The sequence below is a fragment of the Vigna umbellata genome, chromosome 4 (genome assembly GCF_029865625.1).
Source record: "Vigna umbellata cultivar VRB3 chromosome 4, Vumbellata_1.0, whole genome shotgun sequence".
NCBI classification, from domain to species: domain Eukaryota; kingdom Viridiplantae; phylum Streptophyta; class Magnoliopsida; order Fabales; family Fabaceae; genus Vigna; species Vigna umbellata.
In genome coordinates this window covers 16,160,316-16,184,057 of record NC_142168.1, presented here as the reverse complement: position 1 = coordinate 16,184,057, position 23,742 = coordinate 16,160,316, and the positions used below count along the sequence as shown (strand labels likewise).

At 36.2% G+C, this 23,742-nt stretch overlaps 1 protein-coding gene across 2 annotated transcripts; it reads left to right on the top strand.

Moving 5' to 3' along the window:
* Positions 1 to 443: 443 nt before the first annotated feature.
* On the top strand, positions 444 to 18,741 carry LOC124832644 (protein S-acyltransferase 8-like). Of its 2 annotated transcripts, none has more exons than XM_088112167.1 (5): positions 444 to 930; positions 8,642 to 8,827; positions 16,714 to 17,019; positions 17,137 to 17,370; positions 17,950 to 18,741. In XM_088112167.1, the coding sequence occupies exons 1-5, from the start codon at positions 913 to 915 to the stop codon at positions 18,469 to 18,471; spliced, it is 1,266 nt and encodes a 421-aa protein (XP_087968293.1). In that variant the 5' UTR covers positions 444 to 912; the 3' UTR covers positions 18,472 to 18,741. The 2 variants fall into 2 exon arrangements, with proteins under 2 accessions (XP_087968293.1, XP_047162858.2); XM_047306902.2 differs by having other exon boundaries at positions 445 to 935.
* The last annotated feature ends 5,001 nt before the right edge of the window (positions 18,742 to 23,742 follow it).

Here is a 23,742-nt window from a genome sequence, read left to right as displayed (position 1 = left end):
TTTTTAGTTGAGAATCCAAAGTATTTTTACAAAAAATTAGTTTTTTTAGTTAACTACTACCAAACTGATTATTGTTTAAATCATAATAAAATAAATCTATTAATTTCTTTCCAAATTTGTGAACATAATTGATCACAAACTAATTTTCCTTATCATTATTTTGCTATTTTTTAACAAGTTGAATTAAATTGTCAACTAAATCACTTGTAAAATACAGGATTTTTATTCATACATAAGAAAACATTTTTTATAAATATGATTTGAAAAAATGAGTGAAAGAATGATACATTCTTATATAATATAACAGCAGTTTTTTTTAATATTTACATCTCCAATGAAGTGAAAGTCAATTAATAATAATAAATGATGAAACAGCAACAAAAAATAATGGTGAAAATTATTAAAAGTGAGAAAAATGGGTAACGCCTCCCTCATGGAGGTGGTGAATTTCAGAGATTTCACATTCACTGGCCGAAGAAGGGTTTCTGGTCGCACAACACCAACATTGCAAACCCGTGTCTCTTTCTTCTTTCTTCAACACTGTTCTGTTGTGTTGTTTTTTTCTCTTTCCATCTTTCTCTCTCTATTATATTTTATTATTAACTTGTTTTATTTACCCGAAAAACCAAACCTGCAATTTCCGAACCTGAAATCCTCCTTCTTTGAATCACCCTTCTTATTTCTAGAGGAGGGTTCTTAACGGGCTACACCCAAATCGTGGAAGTATTGGATTTTGACCCTTCAATCGCTGAATCGAACTACCTTTCAGCGGTGGGGTCGTTTTGGAGTAATTGAACGCGTTGGTGAGATGAGAAGAACTTGTATGTTTTGGGTTTGCAAAGAGTTATTATAAGAAGGAGTTGTTGCAGCATAACTTCTTCTTCTTCTTTATAATGGCGGGAAAGCGCGTTTATGAAGCATGGAAAGGAAGTAATGTAATATTCTTTCTCTGTTTTTTAATTCTTTGTGAATATAGCTTGTTGTGTTTGATGTTTTAAATGGGTATGTGGTGGATTTGTTTTTGTGAGTTGGAAAGTGCTGTTTTCTGACATTTATTATTTTTGATATTTAATGAGATAAGTGGGTTTGAACTTTGAATTTCTGCTCCTGCTGTTGGTTGAAGGTTGAAATTGTGAATGAGTATAGAGAAAATAAAATAACTTGGGAGTGTGGTATCAGAATTTATGAGGTGGGTGTGTGTGGAGCGAGATTTTATGTTGAGATTATTTTAACATCGAATGGGCTGTATCCTTTGGTTTGTCTTTGTAAGGTGTGAGAAAGCTTGATTTTGTGAGTGCAAACTGATAGGGCATTGATGGTGGTTCCTTGGAAGAGTCAGTTGAAACAAGAATTCAATGCGATTAAAACTGGTCTTGGCTGGCTGCAGCTGGTTTTGTGCTTAGAGTTTTGTTTATTTCAGTGAGGGAGAGATGCGTGAAGATGTGAAGATTATTGGTAAATGAGATATGGAGATATATATTTTTTTATTGTTCATGATGATGGGTTTTGTCACAAATTTTTTTTCTTGTTGTGGCTTGAAAGTTGAAAGTGAGTTGAATTGAAGTTATAAAAAATTAGTCTAGAAGTGCAGTGTAATATTTGGTATTTAGGAACAGGTGTGTCTGTTTATGTAGAGCTGCTGGAGTGGGATTATTTGCTTTATGAAGTGTGGAAACATTAAATGAGCTGTTTTTTGTATTTGTAAGCCTTGTCTTGTTTGTTTGTGTGAGTAAGCCTGATTTTGTAAGCAAACTGATGGAGTGTTGATAGTGGTTCATTGGAGGACATAGTTGAAAGGATAATTTAATGTGGTTGTTTAACTTTGTGCCATCTCCCAGGTTAATGATACGGCTCAGCTTGTTTTTTATTTTGTATTTGTAATAGGGGAAAGATGCATGAAGCTATACATTAGTTTTGAGTTCTCTTGTTAATTTGAAGCATTATCCTCGACTTATTGAGATACTTTGTCTCATGGACAAAGTAGTTTTTATTTTACAGTTTTTTTCTTGTTTTATTGCTGTCTTCTAAATGTGGTGCATGTTCAGTTTTGGTTTTATGGAATTCAAGAAGATATGAAGTATCATTAACTTGAGGTCGTTTGTGATTGATTTTCTATATTCATCTTTTGATGGTAGTTTTCATTCATATACAACAAAATTTGTCTTAGCCAGGGTTGAATTACATTCACTGTATTGCATCATCTTTATGTCGAATGAAACTCATATGAATATATTTTATCTGTTTCTGTGCTTGAGATAGTGCTAAGCAACTATCCTTTTTTGGAAATAAAGTATCACAGGAGTTGCCAACAACCTCAGCTCCATGTAGAACCAAAATCCTTGGGGGGACTTTCTCTAAGCAACCTCAATTTACTTGTAGTGTCTAGGTGTCCTGTTTGGAATCTCAAATCCATGGTTTGGACAAAATATACAAAAGATAAGCTTTTGATCAAACCATTGTTTGGGACTTTCCCAATGGAATTCCATACAGGCCTGTCACTGGCTTTCTAAAATTCCAGTTTAACTTGTCTTTTACGTTAACCACCAACATATTTGCCAAAGAATCAGCTCCAAGAGTGAACAGTGATTTAGCCATTAGTTTCTTTTGCATTGTGGGAGAATAATTAACAATGGTTATGATTGGAACTGACAATATCTGTCATTGTCACACAGTTTTGTATTACTAGATATAAGTGTAAGTAATAGTAAATAATAATTGGCAGTTTTGAGTAGAAAATTGGATCAGTAATGTATTATTAGAATATGTGATAGCAAATAACTTTTCCTTTATTAATTGTTCAGTGTTAGCTCTAGTAAAATTAGAAACTTCCTTGACGGCAGTTATTCATAGAAAATAAGTGTTGTTAGTTATGTATCAATGTATATTTAGGGTGTACTATGGAGGAGGGTGTTGTTATTAGCAGTTTTTGGATCGAGAAAATTTTCTTTAGGAAACCTTTTTCTTTGGACAGCAATTGTATTGCCGTATTGTGTGATTTATGTGTTAAGAGTCATATTTTATTAGTTTATCAATTCGTGTTCGAACAGATTGATCCACATGCTATACTGTACTTTTTCTCTTCACTTTTGTTATATACTTATATTGGGATTTTGGGCTCAGTCTCACATGTGATCCAACTTTAAAACCTTAAAATACACAACCAGGAATTTTGATGGAGATTAGGAGTGTGACTACAATGAATATACCAATAGGCTCTAGACTGGTGGCTGCATTTCATACAGAAGCCTCTCCACACCTTAATTGTTATGATTGGCAAGAATTATCCATATTTCTTTATTTTTTTTTTGGTTAAAATTGCTAATATAGTTTCCACCACAAAAGTCCACTTTTACAAGACCTTTTGTTTCTTTTTACAATTAATGTTCTTATTATTATTAATTTTAGTTGTAACCATATAAGTTGTAAGTTTGATCACTAACATTTTTTATATGGTTCCTTGTAAGGCATCCCCTAATGCATAAGCCCTTTGGGCTTGAAGCATTGACAATGCTTTGACCCACTCTTCCTTATACTGAAATTTAATTTTATTATGGAGAATGTGAGCAGCAAGTATGACATGTTGATCACTTCAACAAAGACTTTCCTTACCATGTTAAGGACAAGGGGTCAACTCTTCCACAGGCTTAAGCTATTAGGTGGATGCCAAGGAATGATGTAAATCTCTTCTGGATAATGTTAGAAACTAAAAGTAGGGTTTATAGGAAAACACTTCGGATGAGTTTGAATATATTGGAAGTCTCACATCGACTAGAGATAAGACCAATTTAAAATATATAAGTGGGTGCAAACCTCATCTTACAAGCCGGTTTTGTGGGGTTGAGTTAGGTTTAAAGCCTACTTAATTTAGAGTATATATGTGATTAATTTAGAGTGTATACTTGGGTGCCAGATCTCATCTTACAAGCTGGTTTTGTGGAGTTGAGTTAGGCTTAAAGTCCACTTCTTAACATGGTATCAGGGCCAAGTTAGAGCCTATCCTAGCGATATTTATTGTTTGTTGGACATATTTTTTCACCCGTTACTAGGCCGCTATCGGACCACCCATTAATGTCTAGTCTCACACTCGAGATGTATATACTTTAGTGGGAGGGGTGTCTGTTGGAAGTCTCACATCGACTAGAGAGAAGGCCAATTTAAAATTTATAAGTAGGTGCAAACCTTACTTTACAAGCCAGTTTTGTGGAGTTGAGTTAGGCTTAAAGTCCACTTCTTAACAGAATACCAATCCAAATCCTTGTTATTGAAAATAACATGAAATTAAGCCAATCAATGTAAAGATTTTAGTTCCAGAGTTCATGTAATCAGATAGCAATACAGAGATGCTAAATGATAAAAGAGATCATGCAAAAAGGGAAGATAATCCCAGTTATGTCATCCAAACCTCTAGTAGGAGATTGTTATATTGTTTTCCAATTATTGGAATGAGTTATATGGACTACTCTGCATTCTGAATTACCAATCAATTTGTTCACCTGTTGAATCCAAAACTTTAGTAGGAGATGATAATATTGTTTTCGTTCCAATTATAGAAATGAGTCATTTGAGGTCATTGATGGGTTCTGGTAATTTAGTTCACCAGTAAACTCCACCAAGGTAGTCATAAACTGGCTTCTGAGATCCATTGCCTAAAGTTTTCCCTAAATCCTTTCCTTACGTGAACATTATAAGCTTTCTCTTTGTTAGAAGTGGACTTTAAGCCTAACTCAACCCCACAACTGGCTTGTAGGGTGAGGTTTGCACCCACTTATAAACTATGAATTGGCCTTATCTCTAGTCGATGTGGGACTTCTAACACACCACTCTCACACCGAGGTATATACATCTCGAGCGTGGGATTAGACATTTTTAATAGGTGGTCCGATAGCGGCCCGATAGCGGGTGGAACAATATATCCAGCAAATAACAAATATCGTTGGGATAGGCTCTAACCATGACTCTGATACCATGTTAGAAGTGAACTTTAAGCCTAACTCAACTCCACAAAACCTCTGCAATGTGTTGTATTATCTTGAATATCTCCATTCAACAAATGTTATGTTGTAGGAGATTCTAATTTGCTGCCAGAGATTGGAGAACTTGAATTGTATTCGGCTTTGCCCTAGGTAGGTTCTCTACATAGTTGGTGCTGTGGGTTTGTATATACCTTTTTTCAAAAGGACAGGCTTTGTACTCTATACTTCAAATTGAAAGGCCATCTGAAGCCAATAGATCTCTTCACTATGAGTAACTATATCAACTTCCGTCTTTTTTTGTTTTGTCAAAGCCCTCATTTCTTCCACCAATTCCTCTCTGTGTTTAGGAACCTCTAAGACCTTCTGAATAGTCTTTGGAATTTCTTCACTATCAACCCTGTAGACAGATATGGGGTTTGGAACAGTGAGTATTTGGGAAGGATTCAATGTTTGGGTATAGGTTCTTTAAGAGAGATAGCTTAAATTTCAAATGTGTAGCTTTACCCAAATTTCCCCCTTAAGAAGAGCTTTTGGAAGTACAGTTTTCAAAGACAAAGGCAACAAAGGTTTTCTATTGATGGATCATAGCACTTGTAGCCTGGAGTAGAATAGTCAATGAAAACACATTTAACAACTTGACGGTCTTAATTGCTTGAATGATGGGATGAGTGTATATAGATGGTACAACCAAATACTCAGACCAGAACTCTGTTCTAAGAGGTGTTATGATTATGGAAGAAAACACTCTTCTCAATATTCTATTTATGAGATAGATATCATATTGCTTCTCACTAAAACATTTTTGGCATGCTTGCTGCTTTAAACATTAAGGAACCAACAACTTCTAGGTGTTGCATTTGGCAACTAGATTTTTAATTGTTTTAGGGGGCAGGAGAACTGTGGTTAATTACCATGCCTTTTCAAAGATAATCTCCGACAGTGATATTTGATAATCTGTCCCATTATTAGTGTGCAGAATTTGAATGTGTATGAAATTGTGTTTGTAATCACTGAATGAAAGTTAATAAACAGATAAAGGGCATGCATCAAATATTGAGTGTGATTTTCTATAAACAGATAAAGGGCGTGTTGAATATTTGTGTTCTGTTGCTAACATTTGTGTGTGCCTAGAAAGTAAGCATCTAATATCTTTAGAGTATATTTCCAGTAATCAATTTTCTAAACGTAGAATATATTAGACATTGTTTCTAATTTATTTTGTTTACTTGTTTAATGTGGGTAAATTGAATAAATTTCAACAAAACAATGTATCAAAGTGTAGGCACCCAGATTTATTTAAAATTGTAAAGATTTCCAATACAGGTTCTTGGATGTTCACCCAGAAACACTAGACAACTTTATTAACAATGAAACAAGCACAGTAATCTAAATTGTTACACTAGCCCTGGTCTTTCGAGAGGACCAGACTCTCCCTAGCCTTTCCTTTACAAAACTTCCTAAAAAACTGCTAAAAACAACCGCTTACATACACTTTATAAAAGTCTGAGACAACAAAACCTACCCACAGACAATTATAACTGTTTGCCCCTTTTATTTCTCCTAATAAACTAAATCATACAGTTTTTCTTCTCCATGAAGTTTCACCTTGTCCCCAAGGTGAAAAGCAAGGAACTCTATATTGATGGCTGTTGCAGATTCCAAGTTGTTTTGAATGGATGAGAGGTGTTTTCAACTGTACGAACTACGTTCTTTTTTCCTTATTTTGTAAACTGTATCAAACTTATCAACACCCGCTCCATGAAGGTGCACCTTATCCTCAAGGTGAAAGTCTGGAACTTCTTTATGAATGCAGGCAGCAGATTCCCCTAACTCCTGAATTTCCTCTTCCGAAATATGAAGCATATGGAGCTGTTTATTTTTGCAAGTATGATTAGGCCCAAACTTTTCATCACACTTGAAGCATAAGCCCTTTTTTATCTTATCTTGCAATTCTTCTTGGGACAATTTTTTAAATGGTGCCCCTCCTTGTTGAGTCCTAGCAGGAGAACTATTGATGGTGCTCACACAACCACTGCTCTCTCCACTTCCTCTGTTGGAGTTAGTAAAACTCACCGAATTTCCCCCTTCCTTGGACTAACTGCGAGTAGGTGGCAATTGTCTGTAGGTGTTACTTTGAAGTTGCACAGTGAGAGAGTCCCCCTTGGTGGTGACTCTAACCTTTTCCTCCACCATTTGAGCCTTCATCATTAACTCAGCAAGGCTCTTGGGCTCATACAACTTAACCTCTGCCCTTATTTTGTCCTTCAATCCATTCAGAAAAATGCCAGTCAAATAATCCTGCCTTATACCTTTCAAGAATCCTGCATATTGCTCAAATTGTTCAATATACTCTCCCACCTATCCAATTGGTCTAAGCCCAATCAAGACTTCAAAAGGATTTTGAAGCATTGTTGGTTGGAACCGTTGAACAACTGTCTCTTTGAAAGCCCCCCATGTGGGATTCAGATAGCAAGTCTCTCACCACTGGAACCAATTCAGGGCTTTTCCCTCCAAAGCCACCATAACAACCCTCATCTTCTCCTCCTCATTAACTTCTTTCAACAGGAAATATCTCTTCAACCGGTTAGTCCAGCCATAAGCATCTTCTCCTATAAAAATAGGAATATCTAGCTTCCTCCATTTTTCCCCAGTCAGTCCTGAACGTCCACTTTCAGTCCCTCCATCAATCTTGAGATTGCCTACACTGCCTTCTTTGGCAATAGAAGCACTATCCGCTGTTTGTTTATTAGAGGATGTGAAACATTCCACCAACCCTGTCAACCTTGTAAGCATTTCCTCCAACCTTTGGAACCTTCTCTGATTTTCATGTTCCTGTTCTTGCACTATGCACTCCAATCCATCCAATCTTGCCTCCATTCTCGTATTGACCATGCCGCACAGCCACCACAGCACCAGGAAAGTGGCTCTGATACCAATGATAGACACCCAGATTTATTTAAAACTGTAAAGATTTCCAAGACAAGTTCTTGGATGTTCACCCAGAAAAACTAGACAACTTTATTAACAATGAAACAAGCACAGTAATCTAAATTGTTACACTAGCCCTGGTCTTTCGAGAGGGCCAGACTCTTCCTAGCCTTTCCTTTACAAAACTTCCTAAAAAACTGCTAAAAACAATTGCTTACATAGACTTTATAAAAGTCTGAGACAACAAAACCTACCCACAGGCAGTTATAACTGTTTGTTCCTTTTATATCTCCTAATAAACTAAATCATACAATTTTTCTTCTGCTGAAAACCTTCCCTTTGTACCTATCACAAAGTCTTAGCATGTGGTTTAGGCCTAACTCAGCAGACAGCACTAAAAGCTAGCTCATGGAATGAGGGTATATACTATTTATGTATTATCTTAGTCAATGTTGGACTTGAGTCTTTATTAATACAGCCCTCACGCCCAATACTTGTGGATAATGTGGTAGGTGGGCCAGTAACTGATCCAAGATAAACTTTGTTATAAATTTAGAATGGAAGTTTGGACCTTGGTTTTTTACCAAAACTTAGTAATGTTGTTGACCTTCTGAAAGGTAGCACTTTAGTAAATTTGTTTCTGCTACTGGCTAATTTCGGTAGTGTTATTATTTTATTAACTATTTTCTGTTACATATTACAATTACAATCTTATATACTTTTATCCTAATCTTATACAGAAATTCCTATTTGGAGGAAGGTTGATATTTGGACCGGATGCTAGGTCACTTCTTGTTACCTTGCTGCTGATCATTGTTCCAGTTATCATCTTTTGTGTATTTGTAGCAAGACATCTTCGGCATGAATTTTCTTCATATAATGCCGGATATGCTATTTTGGTGGTGGCAGTTCTCTTTAATATTTATGTAAGTTTTTCTGTTCTTTGTCATTTTATGCTTTTATAGTTTTACAGTATGCTTACTGAGATTTGTTATTCTGTAAGCCCCATGTTCCAAATTTAAAATAGGTTATTTCTTTATACAGAACTTTCTACTGTTTCGTCTAAATATTTTTCTTGGTTGGTTTTCCATTGATATATCCCTTTATTATACTTCTTCTCATAAGTAGACCATCATTTCTTGAGAAATCATGTATTGAAAGAATTTTTTAAGAGAATTGTTGTCTTAGGTTCATAGATGTCAATACCAGATAGTGGTGTGGAGTTGTTAGGTTCCTTTATTCAAGGAACCGAACAACAGCTCTATGCTCACACACACTCAACAGTATAAAAGAAACATGTATGTATATGTATTTCTATTTCCTTTGTAATGTGTAGAAAAGAAAATACAAGTATCAATCTCTCTCCCAAGGAAGCCTCCCTTCCTCCACTGGCCAAGAGGTCTAGTCTAAATCCCAAAATAATCTCTGATACCCCTTCTCTCTATTCTGTTTGTTTATTTATACCCTCTCTCTCCTCTAACAGACTATCCCTTCTTCCCGCCTCTAACTTTCTCCCCTTTTATTCCTCCTCACATATACTTTTAATTGTCTAACATTACCCTCCTCCCCAAGATCAACCTTGTCCTCAAGGTTGAAGTCAGGGAACTGCTGTCGGATGTAATGTTCCTCTTCCCAAGTAGCACCATCTAAACCACCCTCTTGCCATTGTATTAAAACTTGGGGTATCTCCTCCCCTTGTTGCTGCTGGTTCCTGCGCTGTAACACTTTTAGAGGAGTGTACATGGGTCTGTCATCTTGCAGTTCAGTTGGTAGAGTTCCTTCCACCGGATGATCTCCTATAGCTAGCTTCAATTGGGAAACATGGAATATAGGGTGTATTCTTGATGTTTCTGGTAACTGCAAGCGGAAAGCAACATGTCCTATTTGTTTCTCCACCAAGAATGGTCCATAATACCTTGTTGAAAGCTTTGGGTGTAACCTTGTGGGCATAGATGTCTGTCTATGAGGCCTGATTTTAAGGAATACCCAATCTCCTTCCCGTATCTTGGCTTCCATCCTCTTCTTGTTGGCATAGTGTGTCATCTGGTCTTGAGCCCTGGCCAGATGGTATCTCAGTTGTGTCAAAGCCTCATCACGGGTTTGTAAGTCTTGTGCAACTGCTTCCACCACTGTTTCTCCAGGTATGAAACGTGTGAGAGTGGGAGGGGGTCTTCCATACACAGTTTCAAGAGGTGTGCATTTGGATGCTCCTTGGTAACTAGTGTTGTACCAAAATTCCGCCCAAGGCAACACTAGACTCCAAATCTTAGGTAAGTTCCCAGCACCCTATTCAAAACTTTAGTCTGCCCATCCGTCTCTGGATGATAAGCCGTGCTCATTTTCAGCTGTGTTCCTTGTAAGCGGAAAATCTCCTTCCAAAACGCACTCAAGAATGTGGAATCTCGATCACTGACAATGGTCATAGGTATCCCATGAAGTCTAATCACTTCCTTCACAAACACTTCAGCTATTGATCTGGCTTTATAAGGGTGTTTAATTGGGATAAAATGCCCATATTTGCTGAGTCTGTCCACCACCATTAGTATCGTGTCAAACCCATGAGATTTGGGTAATCTTACTATAAAATCCATGCTAATCTCCTCCCATATTGCTTTGGGTATAAGTAAAGGCTGCAACAATCCTTGGGGAGAGGCCGCCAAGTATTTGTGCTGTTGGCATACTAGACATGCAGTCACAAAATCTGTAACTGTCTTCTTCATTCCCATCCAATGCAGAGATTGTGCCACCCTCCTATAGGTTCTATAAACCCCTGAATGTCCTCCTGTGACACTACTGTGGAATTCAGCCAACAATCTAGGTATCCAAATAGATTTTGCCGACAAGACAAGTCTCCCCTTGTAATGCAATCTTCCATGCTCCAACGTGTATGCTGGATGAGAATTAGGATCTGCCCTTATTTCCTCCAGCACCTTCTTTAAACTCTCATCCTTCTCCACCTCCTCCATGATTTCTTGAAATTCAGACCAGTATGGTCTAGATATCATCTGTAACACCTTGTCTGCTTCCTCCCCCTCTGCTCCTTTCCTGGATAACCCATCAGCCACATGATTGGATGCACCTGTCATGTATTTGATTTCAAATTCATACCTAAGGAGCTTAACTAGCCAACTTTGCTGGCTTTGAGTGGTAATACGTTGTTCCAGTAAATAACGTAAGCTCTTTTGATCCGTAAAGACAACAAACTTTTGACCCAATAAGTATGGCCTCCAATGTTGTATAGCAAGCACAAGCGCCACAATTCCTTCTCATAGATGGACTTGGTCAAAGAAGACTCAGATAACGCCTTGCTAAAGAAGGCTATGGGTTTGTTTTTCTGTGATAGAACTGCCCCAACTCCTGTACCCAAGGCATCACACTCTACACAAAAAGTTTGATTAAAATCCGGTAGAACCAGTACTGGAGCTGTAGTCACAGCTTCTTTAAGCTTTTGCATAGCCATTGCTCCTACTGTAGACCATTTAAACATCCCCTTCAACAAATCAGTGAGGGGTTTAGCTATTCTCCCATAGTCTCTAATAAACCTTCTATAATACCCAGTTAGCCTGAGGAATCCTCTCAGCTCCTTGATACTTCTGGGCTTTGGCCATTCCAAAACAGCTCCTCCCATGTCTTGCTATAGACGAGTATATCGTCAAAAAATACTAACACAAATCTCCTCAATAAAGGTCTTAATACTGAATTCATCATGTCTTGAAATGTGGCTGGGGCATTTGTTAGCCCAAAAGGCATCACAAGAAATTCATAATGCCCTTGATGTGTCCGGAAAGCAGTTTTTTGAATATCTTCACTCTTCATTCTTACCTGATGATACCCCGCCTTCAAATCAACTTTTGAAAAATAGGACGCTCCTTGGAGTTCATCCCGCAGCTCTTCAATGACTTGGATAGGATATTTGTCAACCACATTTACTCTATTTAATGCCCTATAATCCACACAAAACCTCCAACTTCCATCCTTCTTTTTCACCAGTATTACTGGACTAGAGTAAGGGCTGTTACTGGGCCTAATAATGCCCCAATTCAACATCTCTTCCACCTGACGCTCTATCTCAGTTTTCATTCCATGGGGGTACCTATATGGCCTCACATTTACTGGTTCACTGCCTTCTTTCAAGGGAATTCTGTGGTCGACTCTCCTCTCAAGTGGTAATCCTTGGGGGTCTCTAAATACCCCTTCAAAATCATTTAGAATTAGCTTCAACTCTGCCTCCTCATCTTGAGTTAAGCTATTCTCTTCTATCATCAATTTCGTTTGGCTCAAGCTCCAAACTAGAGTCATAATTTCAATCCCTTTTTCCTTTATGAGTGCTTCTGGACTCACCACTCTACGTGTCAAAGCTGGATCCCCCTTTATCTCCACTTCTTTCCCTTCTTGCTCCACCTTCATAATGAGTTGTCCCCAATCCACTTTTATCTCTCCTAGGGAAGCTAACCAAGTAATTCCCAATATCACATCCACACCGCCTAATTCAAAGAGAGATACAATTTATCTCTGACTTCCAAACCTTCTAATATCACGGGGACTCCTGTACAATACCCACTGGTCACTTTCTTTTGCCCATCCCCTAAACACACTTTATAAGGGCGTGTGTCGGTGCATTCCAAACCCAATTCTTTCACCAATCTGGTGGATATAAAACTATGACTAGCTCCACTGTCAATTAGCACCAGAACTCTCTTTCCCTGTACCCAACCTTGCAGCTTCATTGTATTAGATCGCGTGAGTCCTCCGACGGACAACCCCGACAACTCCATCGTCATTTGTTCCACCTCGACATTCTCCTCTGCTTCTTCTCCAGCCTCCTCCGCCAATATCATGACACGCATGCTCCTTTCAGCACAGCGATGGCCCGGACTGTAAGGTCCGCCGCAGTGGAAGCAACGTCCTTCTTCTCTTCGCTTAATATACTCTGGGTACGACAGAGTTCTGACTCCCCTTCCTGCGTTTCCTCCTCCGCTACTACCCGCCTTCGAATTCACGGTATTCAAAATAACGTCCTTCTTCATCCCTTGCCCTCCGCCGCCGTTCACAGACCCTTCCGACGGGCCTCGAAAAGTTTTCGTTCTCGCAACCATCTCGGAACTCGCAGAGTATCTTCCCCACGACACCCCTCCTTTTCCTCCGGCAACACTACTCCCCCGCGGTATCAACCCCACTTGTTTGACGTCTCGAGCTCGCTCCATTGCCGCCAACAAGTCGCGTGGGTCGTGTGGTCTCACTAGGTTGCGCAATCCCTCCTGCAAACCAGCGAAAAAATACCCCAGTAATTGCTCTTTAGTTACTCTGGTTGCTTGCGCCACGAGTACTTCGAACTCTTGGATATACTCATCGACGTCTCCTTTCTGTCGCACGACAGCCAACTTCTCAAAAACAGTGCCCCGGTTCACTCCTCCGAACCTTCGCATTAGCGCCTCTGTAAACAACTTCCACGTTGGGTGTCTAGTTTTCTTCCGCCAGAAACGGAACAAGTAGTTAGCGCCTCCCTCCATACATATATAAACCAACTTCATCTTCTCTTTCTCTGTCACTCCCTGGATGTTAAAAAACTTCTCAGCCTTTGCTATCCACCCCGTGGGTTTAGTACCTTCAAAAGTTGGGAGCTCAACGCGCTTCATCCAGCTGGGTTGTACTTCGCCTCGGTCGTCATCCGATTCCTCCTCAGAACTCTCTGATGATCGTCGTTCTCGATTGGCATTTACAAAATTTCGACTCCCTTCAGAGCTCCGATCTCGGTTTCCAGAGCGTCGTCCGAAAGCTCGTCGAAACTCGAGAGTCATCGCTCGCATTTCTGCCTTCAACTCTTCCACCGTCGATTCCATAGCCACCATTCGTCCCTTCGAACAGATCCGGTAGGTCAGACCAAATCTGTTAGGTTCCTTTATTCAAGGAACCGAACAGCAGCTCTATGCTCACACACACACTCAACAGTATAAAAGAAACATGTATGTATATGTATTTCTATTTCCTTTGTAATGTGTAGAAAAGAAAATACAAGTATCAATCTCTCTCCCAAGGAAGCCTCCCTTCCTCCACTAGGCAAGAGGTCCAATCTAAATCCCAAAATAATCTTTGATACCCCTTCTCTCTATTCTGTTTGTTTATTTATACCCTCTCTCTCCTCTAACAGAATAGCCTCTCTCCTCTAACAGATTATCCCCTCTTCCCGCCTCTAACTTTCTCCCCTTTTATTCCTCCTCACATATACTTTTAATTGTCTAACAGGAGTACTTTGCTCCAAAAGTGGCTTGGTAGAGATGGCTACAATTCCAAAGTAATGTATACAGGATAACTATCTATTCCACAAAAGTAAATGCTCAAAACTAAAACAATAAAATAAAACACTAAAATTAAAGATTTCTTAATCAGTGAAGTCACGGTTTAAATACATGATCATCTCATCATCACCTAAGGCACAATTTACTATGCAATATAGGAAAGTGAGCAATAAGAATAGAAGTTTGACTCATGAGCTATGAAATAAGGGGCTGTGAGGCAAACAATTTTAGCTTTAAGAAGCAGCTTTTCCCCTAAAGCACTTCTCTTGGTTTGTTACAAACAAACCTTGCTAAGCACAGGCAAACTGAACCAAACTTAGCCAAAGATACAAGTGAGGTACTGGCAAATGGGAAAACACAGTCAACAACTCAGCTCATAGAGGAGAAGCTACAAGAACAAAGGCCCAAAGATCCAGGGCAAAGTGACGCTGGAATAAAGACACGATGGTATGAAAAAGATATGAACTTTAACTGTTAATAACTGGTAGTTCGAAAAAATTACTGTCACTGGAAACTGAAAGTAACACGGAAGGCACAAAACAAAGGAGTTCCAAGAACTATGTAGTATAATGGGTTTGGTAACAGATAATGGTACCTCTAAATATTATTGAGAGAATTTTTTTGGCTAAATATGTTTTGCTATATTGGTTGATTTCCAATCAATTAAAGAGTAATTTCAATTGACCCAAAACTAATCTTTCTGTTAATCATTCTTTTTTGGGGAAAAATGTCTTACATTAGCTAAAAATATGGTCAAATTGTACTATACAAGTGAGGGATAGACCTCACCTTACAATCCAGTTAAGGGTGAATGAGGTTTAACCTACATTCCAAGATTATATTAGAACCTATTCTAGATCCATTAAGAAAAGGTCATCTATTAGGGATGGCAACAGAACATGCAGGTTTGACTATACATGATATTATCACGAATTCAATGTCAAATGGACACACGTGTTCTTTCTCTTTATTGCCAAATAATGTGAAAGAAATTATGATTATATAAGCTTCAAAATAGAGTACCAAGTAAATTAAAGATGTTTTAATAATTTAAAACAGGGAGAAGTATGGTGGTGATAGAGATGAGACAAATATGTTCATAGCCATTTTCATCATATTTGATTTTAAAGGTCAGATATTACCCATACTCATCTTTGGTTAATTAAGGTATTCCTTGTCAAAATTAGGAGAGTTTGGAAAATACCCGTGGGTAAATGTTTATTTGACATCCCTATCACCTACCATGTTATCTATCCATGCATCAAGTCCCATATTGGTGGATGTGTGGACGTGTGCTTGGAAAAATCTGTCCCACTCCAGCTAGACATATGGTTGAAATATAGTATATAGGTTGGGGATATTTCTGAACATATTCTAAGAATTCTAAATTAATTGGTAAAAATATAAATGACTCTTTACTGTCATAAATTTTTATTTTCTGCATCATGCAATGATAAATCAGTAAGTATGTAGCCTCTCTTTCTATGTCTTTCCAGCTCTTATTGTTTTTTTGTTTATTTCGTGCCATCTTATGGTTTTTCAAATTAGTAGCTTACAAATTGAAGGAAAAAAAATATCTGATGAACAAAAAGTGTGATTAGAAGGCAGTTTGATATGTAAAGAATACAGATAGAAGAGATGGAACAATTTAAACAAAAATAATGAGGTCAATATTGAAATCAGGATTAGGTAGCAATTGCAAAGCCTGCCAAGGAAGTCTTTCACCCAAAACCAGGCAGACCTTGATTCCCACATTGACAGATTCACTAGTGATCATGCTTGCAACCCTTGTATTATTCCATGGAAACCCTTGTCATTATTCCATGGAAACCCTTGTCATTCTTTCTGACCTGAGTCTGAAGTATAAAATTCTTTCCTATTATAAGGCACCACAAAGGATGTAATGATCCCTAATCTATCCCATCGACCTTTATTTCTTTATTGAGCCAATATTGACCAATTGCTTCTTTATACAATTCAATAAAGAACGGTCCATCATCCTGAACTACAGCTGTTGAGGGTTATAAGTGAAATACTAGTCCTTTGAAGAATTTTTTCGGGATGGAATAAAAATATCATGGGTAAATAATAATCCAAGAGACTTGTTCTCAAATCCAAGTAATCTTGTAAAGCATGTGATCCAATCAAGGGGATCAAATTGATTATGAAAAATTAAGCTTAATAAATTAAATTTAAAACAACAATGATGTGTTGCATTTGCTATAAATTAGATGGTATTCTTAGTTCCTCTCTTAATAAAAAAGAAATTGTAACAATAGAGAGGTTCAGATGCTCACGATCTTTTCCCCAGATAGTGCCAGCATAAAAAATGTACAATGCATATATTGATACATTTTCTTTTCATTTCTTTTCTTTTATATTTTCAAATATTTGCGAAGGTTGTAAGCTGTTTTGGTGATCACATTTTCTTTCATTTAAATATCATTTTTAGGGAAATTCCTTGTCTAGTTATTGGTTGTCTATAATCTTTTTTGTTTTAATATTTTTGTTTATAGGTGTTGATTCTTCTCTTTCTTACTTCCTCACGTGATCCGGGTGTTATTCCAAGGAATTTACATCCACCAGAGGAAGAGTTCCGTTATGACTCTTCAGTTTCAGTTGATATTGGGGGTCGCCAAACTCCAAGCCTTCAGTTCCCTCGAACAAAAGAAGTAATGGTCAATGGTCATCCCGTGAGGGTGAAATATTGTGATACTTGTATGCTGTATCGTCCACCTCGTTGTTCACATTGCTCCATTTGCAACAATTGTGTTGAACGTTTTGATCACCATTGCCCTTGGGTGGGCCAATGTATTGGGCTGGTATGATTGTTGGTATTAGCCATGTTCTTGATGTTATGAGATAACTACTTTATTCATATTGATGTTCTTGGCTTGTTTGGTTTCTCTTAATTCTTTTATGGCTTTTCCAAATTGCAGAGGAACTACCGTTACTTCTTTCTGTTTGTTTCTTCAGCCACTATTCTATGTATCTATGTGTTTTCCATCTCAGCTTTTTACATCAAGGTTCTGATGAATAATGATCACGGGACAGTTTGGGGGGCAATGAAAGAATCCCCTGCATCAGTTATATTAATGGCATACTGTTTCATCTCTTTGTGGTTTGTTGGTGGACTTACTGGCTTTCATTTGTACCTTATTGGCACAAATCAGGTCAGTTGACATCTTTTACATTTCTGAATATATCTTGTTTAAGTTACTGTTCATTGTCCTAAAGACTAAACTGGCTACTAAGTGAATAAAAATGCATTAGTAGAATATGTCCTCGGTTAAACTAGATTGAAACAACACTCTTAAAAAATATTTTAATCTTCTAAATCCACCAGGCTCCTTATTTATGGGAAATAGTTCATTACTTCATGTTATGTGGACGTGCACACTATGATGAATGGGAAGGAATGAAATTTAAAGAAGATAATTTTAAAATCTTAAACTCGTGTCCCTCATACTTTTCCTTTCATCCAAGCAAGTAGCAATCTTAAATCTCAGAAGGTAATTCTATATGTTCTTTCCCTCATTCCAAAATACATTGATAGTGTGAGCTTGATTCACTTGTCCCAAGATGTGCGAAGAGTCATCCCCTATAGTGGTTTCCCGTAGTATGAAAGATAAATTATGTTCTATGTACACATTGCTTATAACAATACAAATTTATTTTCTGAATCTCTGATTCTTAAAAGCCCGTGTATTGCAAGAACTTGATCACCTGGTTGATTGTAACTTGTTTTGCAGACTACCTATGAGAACTTTCGGTACAGAGCCGATAACAGGTTCAATGTTTATAACCGTGGTTGTTTAAACAATTTCTTGGAAGTATTTTGTACAAAAGTGAAGCCCTCAAGGAACAATTTTCGAGCTTTTGTCCAAGAGGAGGTACCAAGGCCACCCCCTCCAATCATTTCCCGGGAATCTGAACAGGATATGGGAGGAGACCCTCGCTCTAAAGTTGAAGACGATCTGGATATTGGTGAAGACCTGTTAAAGATATCACAGCGCCGGAATATTGAAGAAATTGATGAGGACATCCGGAGTAGAGGGAGTAATGGGCCTCTCCATAATACATCTGAAGTTGATTCAGCTTTGGGTTCAGATCGCCGGGCCCCAACAATTCGATCCGAAGCAAGGCACTCAAGTGAGGGTAGAAGTGAAAGCTGGGAAATTGCCTCTGAGGTCCTTGCCAATTCAAATTTAACTGAAAGTAGAGGCCATGTTGCATCAAAGGAGGTGCGCCAAAAACTCGGTGGTTCTTTCTGATATGTGTGGTTACTTAGATATTAAAGGTGGAAAAGGAAATGGTGTTTGATCAGATTATAGGAATGGGAATTGAATTGATTGAGGCATTAAGTACAAAAACTTGTTTGATCTTTTTTGTGGTAAGCCTAGCTCTTTTGGAAAGAATAGAAATGTGTGTAATTTTCGAGAGACAGAGGAATAGTATCTTTTTTTCTTCTCTTTTCTTTGTTAATTGTTATCCTACTCTCCAACCTGTGCATTGCATCTTTATGTGGTTTTATTCTTTGTGTATATACCAGTTATGATGCTAAAACTCTCATACTGTGATTTAGGTATTGTAAAACTGATTCCTCCGCTAAATGCTTTCATTGTGCTACTACTACTATGATACAATGATGTGTGGGGATTTTGACGACTTTGAAAGGTTTGAAGAAGGCTTTTGGTTTTAAGTAGAGCCTATGATACAAGAACGGATTTCTATTGTTCATTATTTATTGGAAATTCTACCTTCCATTATTCTCAAGTGTCTTGGCAACTTTCATCAATTTGTGAGGCATCAGAACTCATTGTTTAACTTGAAAAACATGAAATTTAAAAATATGGTAAATAGTCTCCTATGTCTTTTAAGCATTCCCTTCATCATCCGTATGAACATTTTCCTAATCTCCACTGTCTAACATCTCATTAACCTTTTGGGAATTGTTTGTATAGTTAATTTATGTTATCTAACTAAATGACTCACTTTTTTTAGTTGATACTCATTCTCACAACTATTAACCAATATGCTATCATCATTGTTCAATTCATTATATCTTATGCTTTTATGGAATCAGAGTTGGCCTGTGTGGTTGAGCTTTAGCCCACTAGTATTATTTAAGCACCTGAACCTTGATCATAACCTTCTCATGAAGAATTTTACCTTCCTATCACGTTAGATGAGAATGTGTTTTTCATATTTCTCTTTTCCTTTCACACTTGCCTCATTTGGGTTTACATAATCTTTCTATGGGGATACAACCTTTTTGGGTAGCATACAACATGCACATGTTTTCATATAAAGAATAATATTACTTAAGATCTATTGTCTCAACTATCCATTTTTAGTCTTGCGACCTCTTTTCATTTCTTCACAACTCGTGGAATTAGGAAATCTACTTTTTCTTCTTAACTTCAGGAGTTGCATGACCATTGTAAGTTAAGGGTGTTACTCAAACATAACAAAAGGACAAGGAGGTTCTTAACTTCACAAATGGAATAAATCACATAAAAACTATTTACAAAAGCAAGCCTTGGAAAGATAATGAGAGAGACGGTCAAAGATTCAAAGAAAGATTAGGGAGGACTAGAGAAACAAAAAGGATATATCCATAATTTTCTTGAGGACGTGTTTAGAAGAGTACAAAAACGAGCAATTGTAGAAAGACTTATAAAAGATAAATGTAATGTTTACCTTTTTTAAGGTAATCCAAAATTATTACAAGATAGGATTCACAGACATGATAACAACTAATTAACTAAATGTGTACAATGAATAGTAATCATGATATAGTCTACAATTGTTATTAGATAATCTACTCTTATATATATACAATTACGTAATGTATTCTATAAATATTTTAGTACAGTAAGATATGCAAATTTCACTTTGAATTGCAATCACTTTCAAATATAATTACTAATATCATTATATGTTCAACAAGTCCAAGTATTTTACGAACTTGCTCCTAAAGCTAACTTCATGAAAATATTTGTTGAATTCTTAGTGGTGTTGATTCTTTTTCACTTGAATCCTTTCCTTAGTATGAAAGAAGTAATATTTGATGTCGATATGTTTTGTCCTACCATGTTGTACATGATCCTTGGTTAACAAATCATATTCAAACTCTCGTAGAAGATGATCATCTTCTCTTAAGTAAGTATTGAATTGTTTATCAAACTCTTTAACCAAATAACTCCTTAATTACTTCTTCCAACACCATATGATTTGTTTTAGTGGTTGATAAGGCTACTATTGGTTGAAGTCTAGCTTTTTAACTAATTGTGACCTACCAACTGGGAACACGAAACTAGTACTAGATTGCATAGTAGCATAGTCAAAATCCAATAACTTTGTCAAAGTACATTGTAAAGTACCCTTGAAGGTAATTCCAATGTTCTCAATTCCCTTGAGATATTTTAAGATTATTTCGTGGCTTAACATTTCTTCTTCTTAGGGTTGCTCACATATCTACTCACCAAAATGACTACTTGAGCAAGGTTTAGTCTAGTAAACACTATCGCATACATCAAAGTCCCCACAATATTGGCGCAATAAACACAAAACATGTATTCCTTCTCTATATTAGTTTGAGTAGAATTGAGCTTAGAAATAGGTATAAACATTGTTATAGTTGTGCTTGTTACTAATGAGGAGCATTGGTATCTTGAAGATAATGAAGTTTTGATGATGTTAAAAGATGAAGAATTGAAGACTCTTGTTGTATTTACATTAAAAGCATTTTTGTAGAATTAATTGTATAAGAATAACTATGATGATGTAAAAGTACTTAGAAGTTTTCCTTTTTAGGGAGTCATTGCACAAATAATCGATTATCAATTGTAATAATCAATTATCAAGAGCCAAAGTAGAAAGAGATTGCTCGCGCAAATAATCGATTATCTCTTATCACTTTTTGAAAAACCACATAACGGACACAAATAATCGATTATCACTTATGATAATCGATTATCACTAGCAGTTGGGAGATGCCTTTTCAGTTTTTGACCAACACGAACCTGGGCTTATAAATAGAGGTCCTCACAGATCTTAGAAGTTGAATCTTTTCATTTTGAGAGTATTAGAGTTGTGTGCCTAAGGGAAGCTCTCTAAGAGTGAAAAGAGATCTAAGCCACTTGAGAATACATATATGTTTTGAGGAAGTTGTTAAGTGTTAGAGGTGCTCAAATCAAGTCTTGTGAATAGGAGAAGCTTGCACTTAGTGTGTCTAAGGTCAAAGCGGTTTTTTTCAAGTTGATTGAACATGTTCTTTTGTTCGTTTGTCGAAGGAAGGTGTTTTCTGTTCTTTATCTTTATTCATTTGATTGTAATTGTAACAACAATATTTTAGTGAAAAAGTTAATTACTATTTTAAAGTGATTAATGACTGGACGTAGAATCTTCTGATTTGAACTAGGATAAAATTCCTTGTGTTGATTTTCTTTAACTCTATCTCTTTAGCACTAAAGTTATTTGATAAAAGTCTTAAAGAAAATCAAGATTTTAAAAAGAACCATTTTATCGTGGCTATTGCCCGTAACACACTTTCCACTCGTTTATTAAACACTTTTACTCCATTGCTCGATATCGATTTTTCCAACAGTGCTCACAACTTTAACACTTTCCATTTCAAAATTACTCAACACCTTTTGAATGTATGACTTTTGTCATAAAAATCTCTTTTTCTAGAATTGATCACACTCGATTTCCGTCCCAAAATTATCTTATTTGCATCCATGTCCTTCACCTCAAATTTATTATCAAGTAGTGACTGTAACCTAAATGTCATGTCTAAAGCATCCATCTTTTGATAATTATGAATAATAACATGTTTTTCTATGTATAAAAAATTGTGTAAGACTAAAGTGAGAATTTGATGAAGTCTAACTCAATGTAAGATGCTTTTTTGAAAAACTTAGATGACAACTATGCTAAGTGTTAAACACATATCACTACCAAACAAAGTCTCTAAGCAAAAACATATAAAAAAAACTTAAAATATATCTCTTGTAGTCACAAAAGAATATACAAGACAAACACCTTAGATACAAACTATAAGTGTTTTACATAAACTTACATGTGAAGAAAATATACATGTCTTACATAAACTTACATGTGAAGAAAATTTCAAAGTTTCCAAGTGTTTATCCTTATTGTAGCATCTATTAGACATTTAGGATAAACTTTATTTGTAAAGCTTTCACAACTATGAAATTAAGACTTTAGAAATGAGGAGTGTTCTTTTATAATACCTCAATCAAGATATTGCTGTTCTTGTAAAACAACTGTACTATTGTATATCCTAAAAGATGCTTTATGAACTTAGCTTGGAGAGACATCGTGTACTAGTTACTTAATTTTGAGAGGATTAGTTACTATTCAAGGGTGATTTTGTATACTTAAATGAGTCGGACGTGTTAGCCAACAATACTTGTAATATGTTGTGATGAAATCTTTGTAGGCTAAATATTCATTATTTTTTTCTAGGTTTAATAGGTTCGGAGGTCCCTATATTTGCGGGTTCGTTTCACTTGGGTCCTCCAATTTTAAAAGTGATCAATTAGGTCCCTAATTTAACAAAATTGAGTCAATAATACCCTTTTCGTTAAATGCAAGGGAATCTGAATGCAAATTAAAAATTGCAGAAATTGCCACGTATTAAGCTCAAACTCTGCCACCTGCAAATAAAATGATGCCTCAACATGCCACCTGTTTAATTTGTATTCAGATTCCCTTGCATTTAACGGAAAGGGTATTATTGACTCAATTTTGTTAAATTAGGGACCTAATTGATCACTTCTAAAATTGGAGGATCCAAGTGAAACGAACCCGCAAATATAGGGACCTCCGAACCTATTAAACCTTTTTTCTATTGTTCACGTGGTCATCTTGGTTATAAAGGCTTTTACGAAAAATTTATAAACATGTTTCAAAATCTGTAGACGACTCTCATCAGAAATTTTTTTAAAGGGTTTATTCAAACTCTCTTTTTTCTTCACATGTAACCATTTTTTTTTTCATGTTACTTAATAAATTTATTTCACCATACATACAGATTCAACATAATATACGTAAACTTTTTTGTTATATTATAATTATATAAAAATTAATTTATTATTAAAAGAATAGGGATTGAAATGGAAGTATATTTTTTACTTTTATTTTTTAATTCCAAAATAAATAAAAAGGAATTATTTTGAGAAAATAAATTTCTAATTTAAGCTCAAACTTATATATAAAAAATACCAACTGTGAAACATAAAAGAGTATAAAAGAGTGAATGTTTATTTATAACTAATTCTCTATACTAAAAACATAATATTTACTATTAGTAAATACTTATATTTGCATTAAATGGTGGTAAAGTGGGAGGAATTTGATAAAATAAAACTTTTTTTTTTCTAAATACACAGTACATGCACAAAAATTTCTAAGATATATATAGTCATCTATTAGCAAATGAAGTTATCTCAACATAATATGTGTAATAGGTCATATAAAACAATAGGGTTATATTTAAATTAAAATTTCACGTG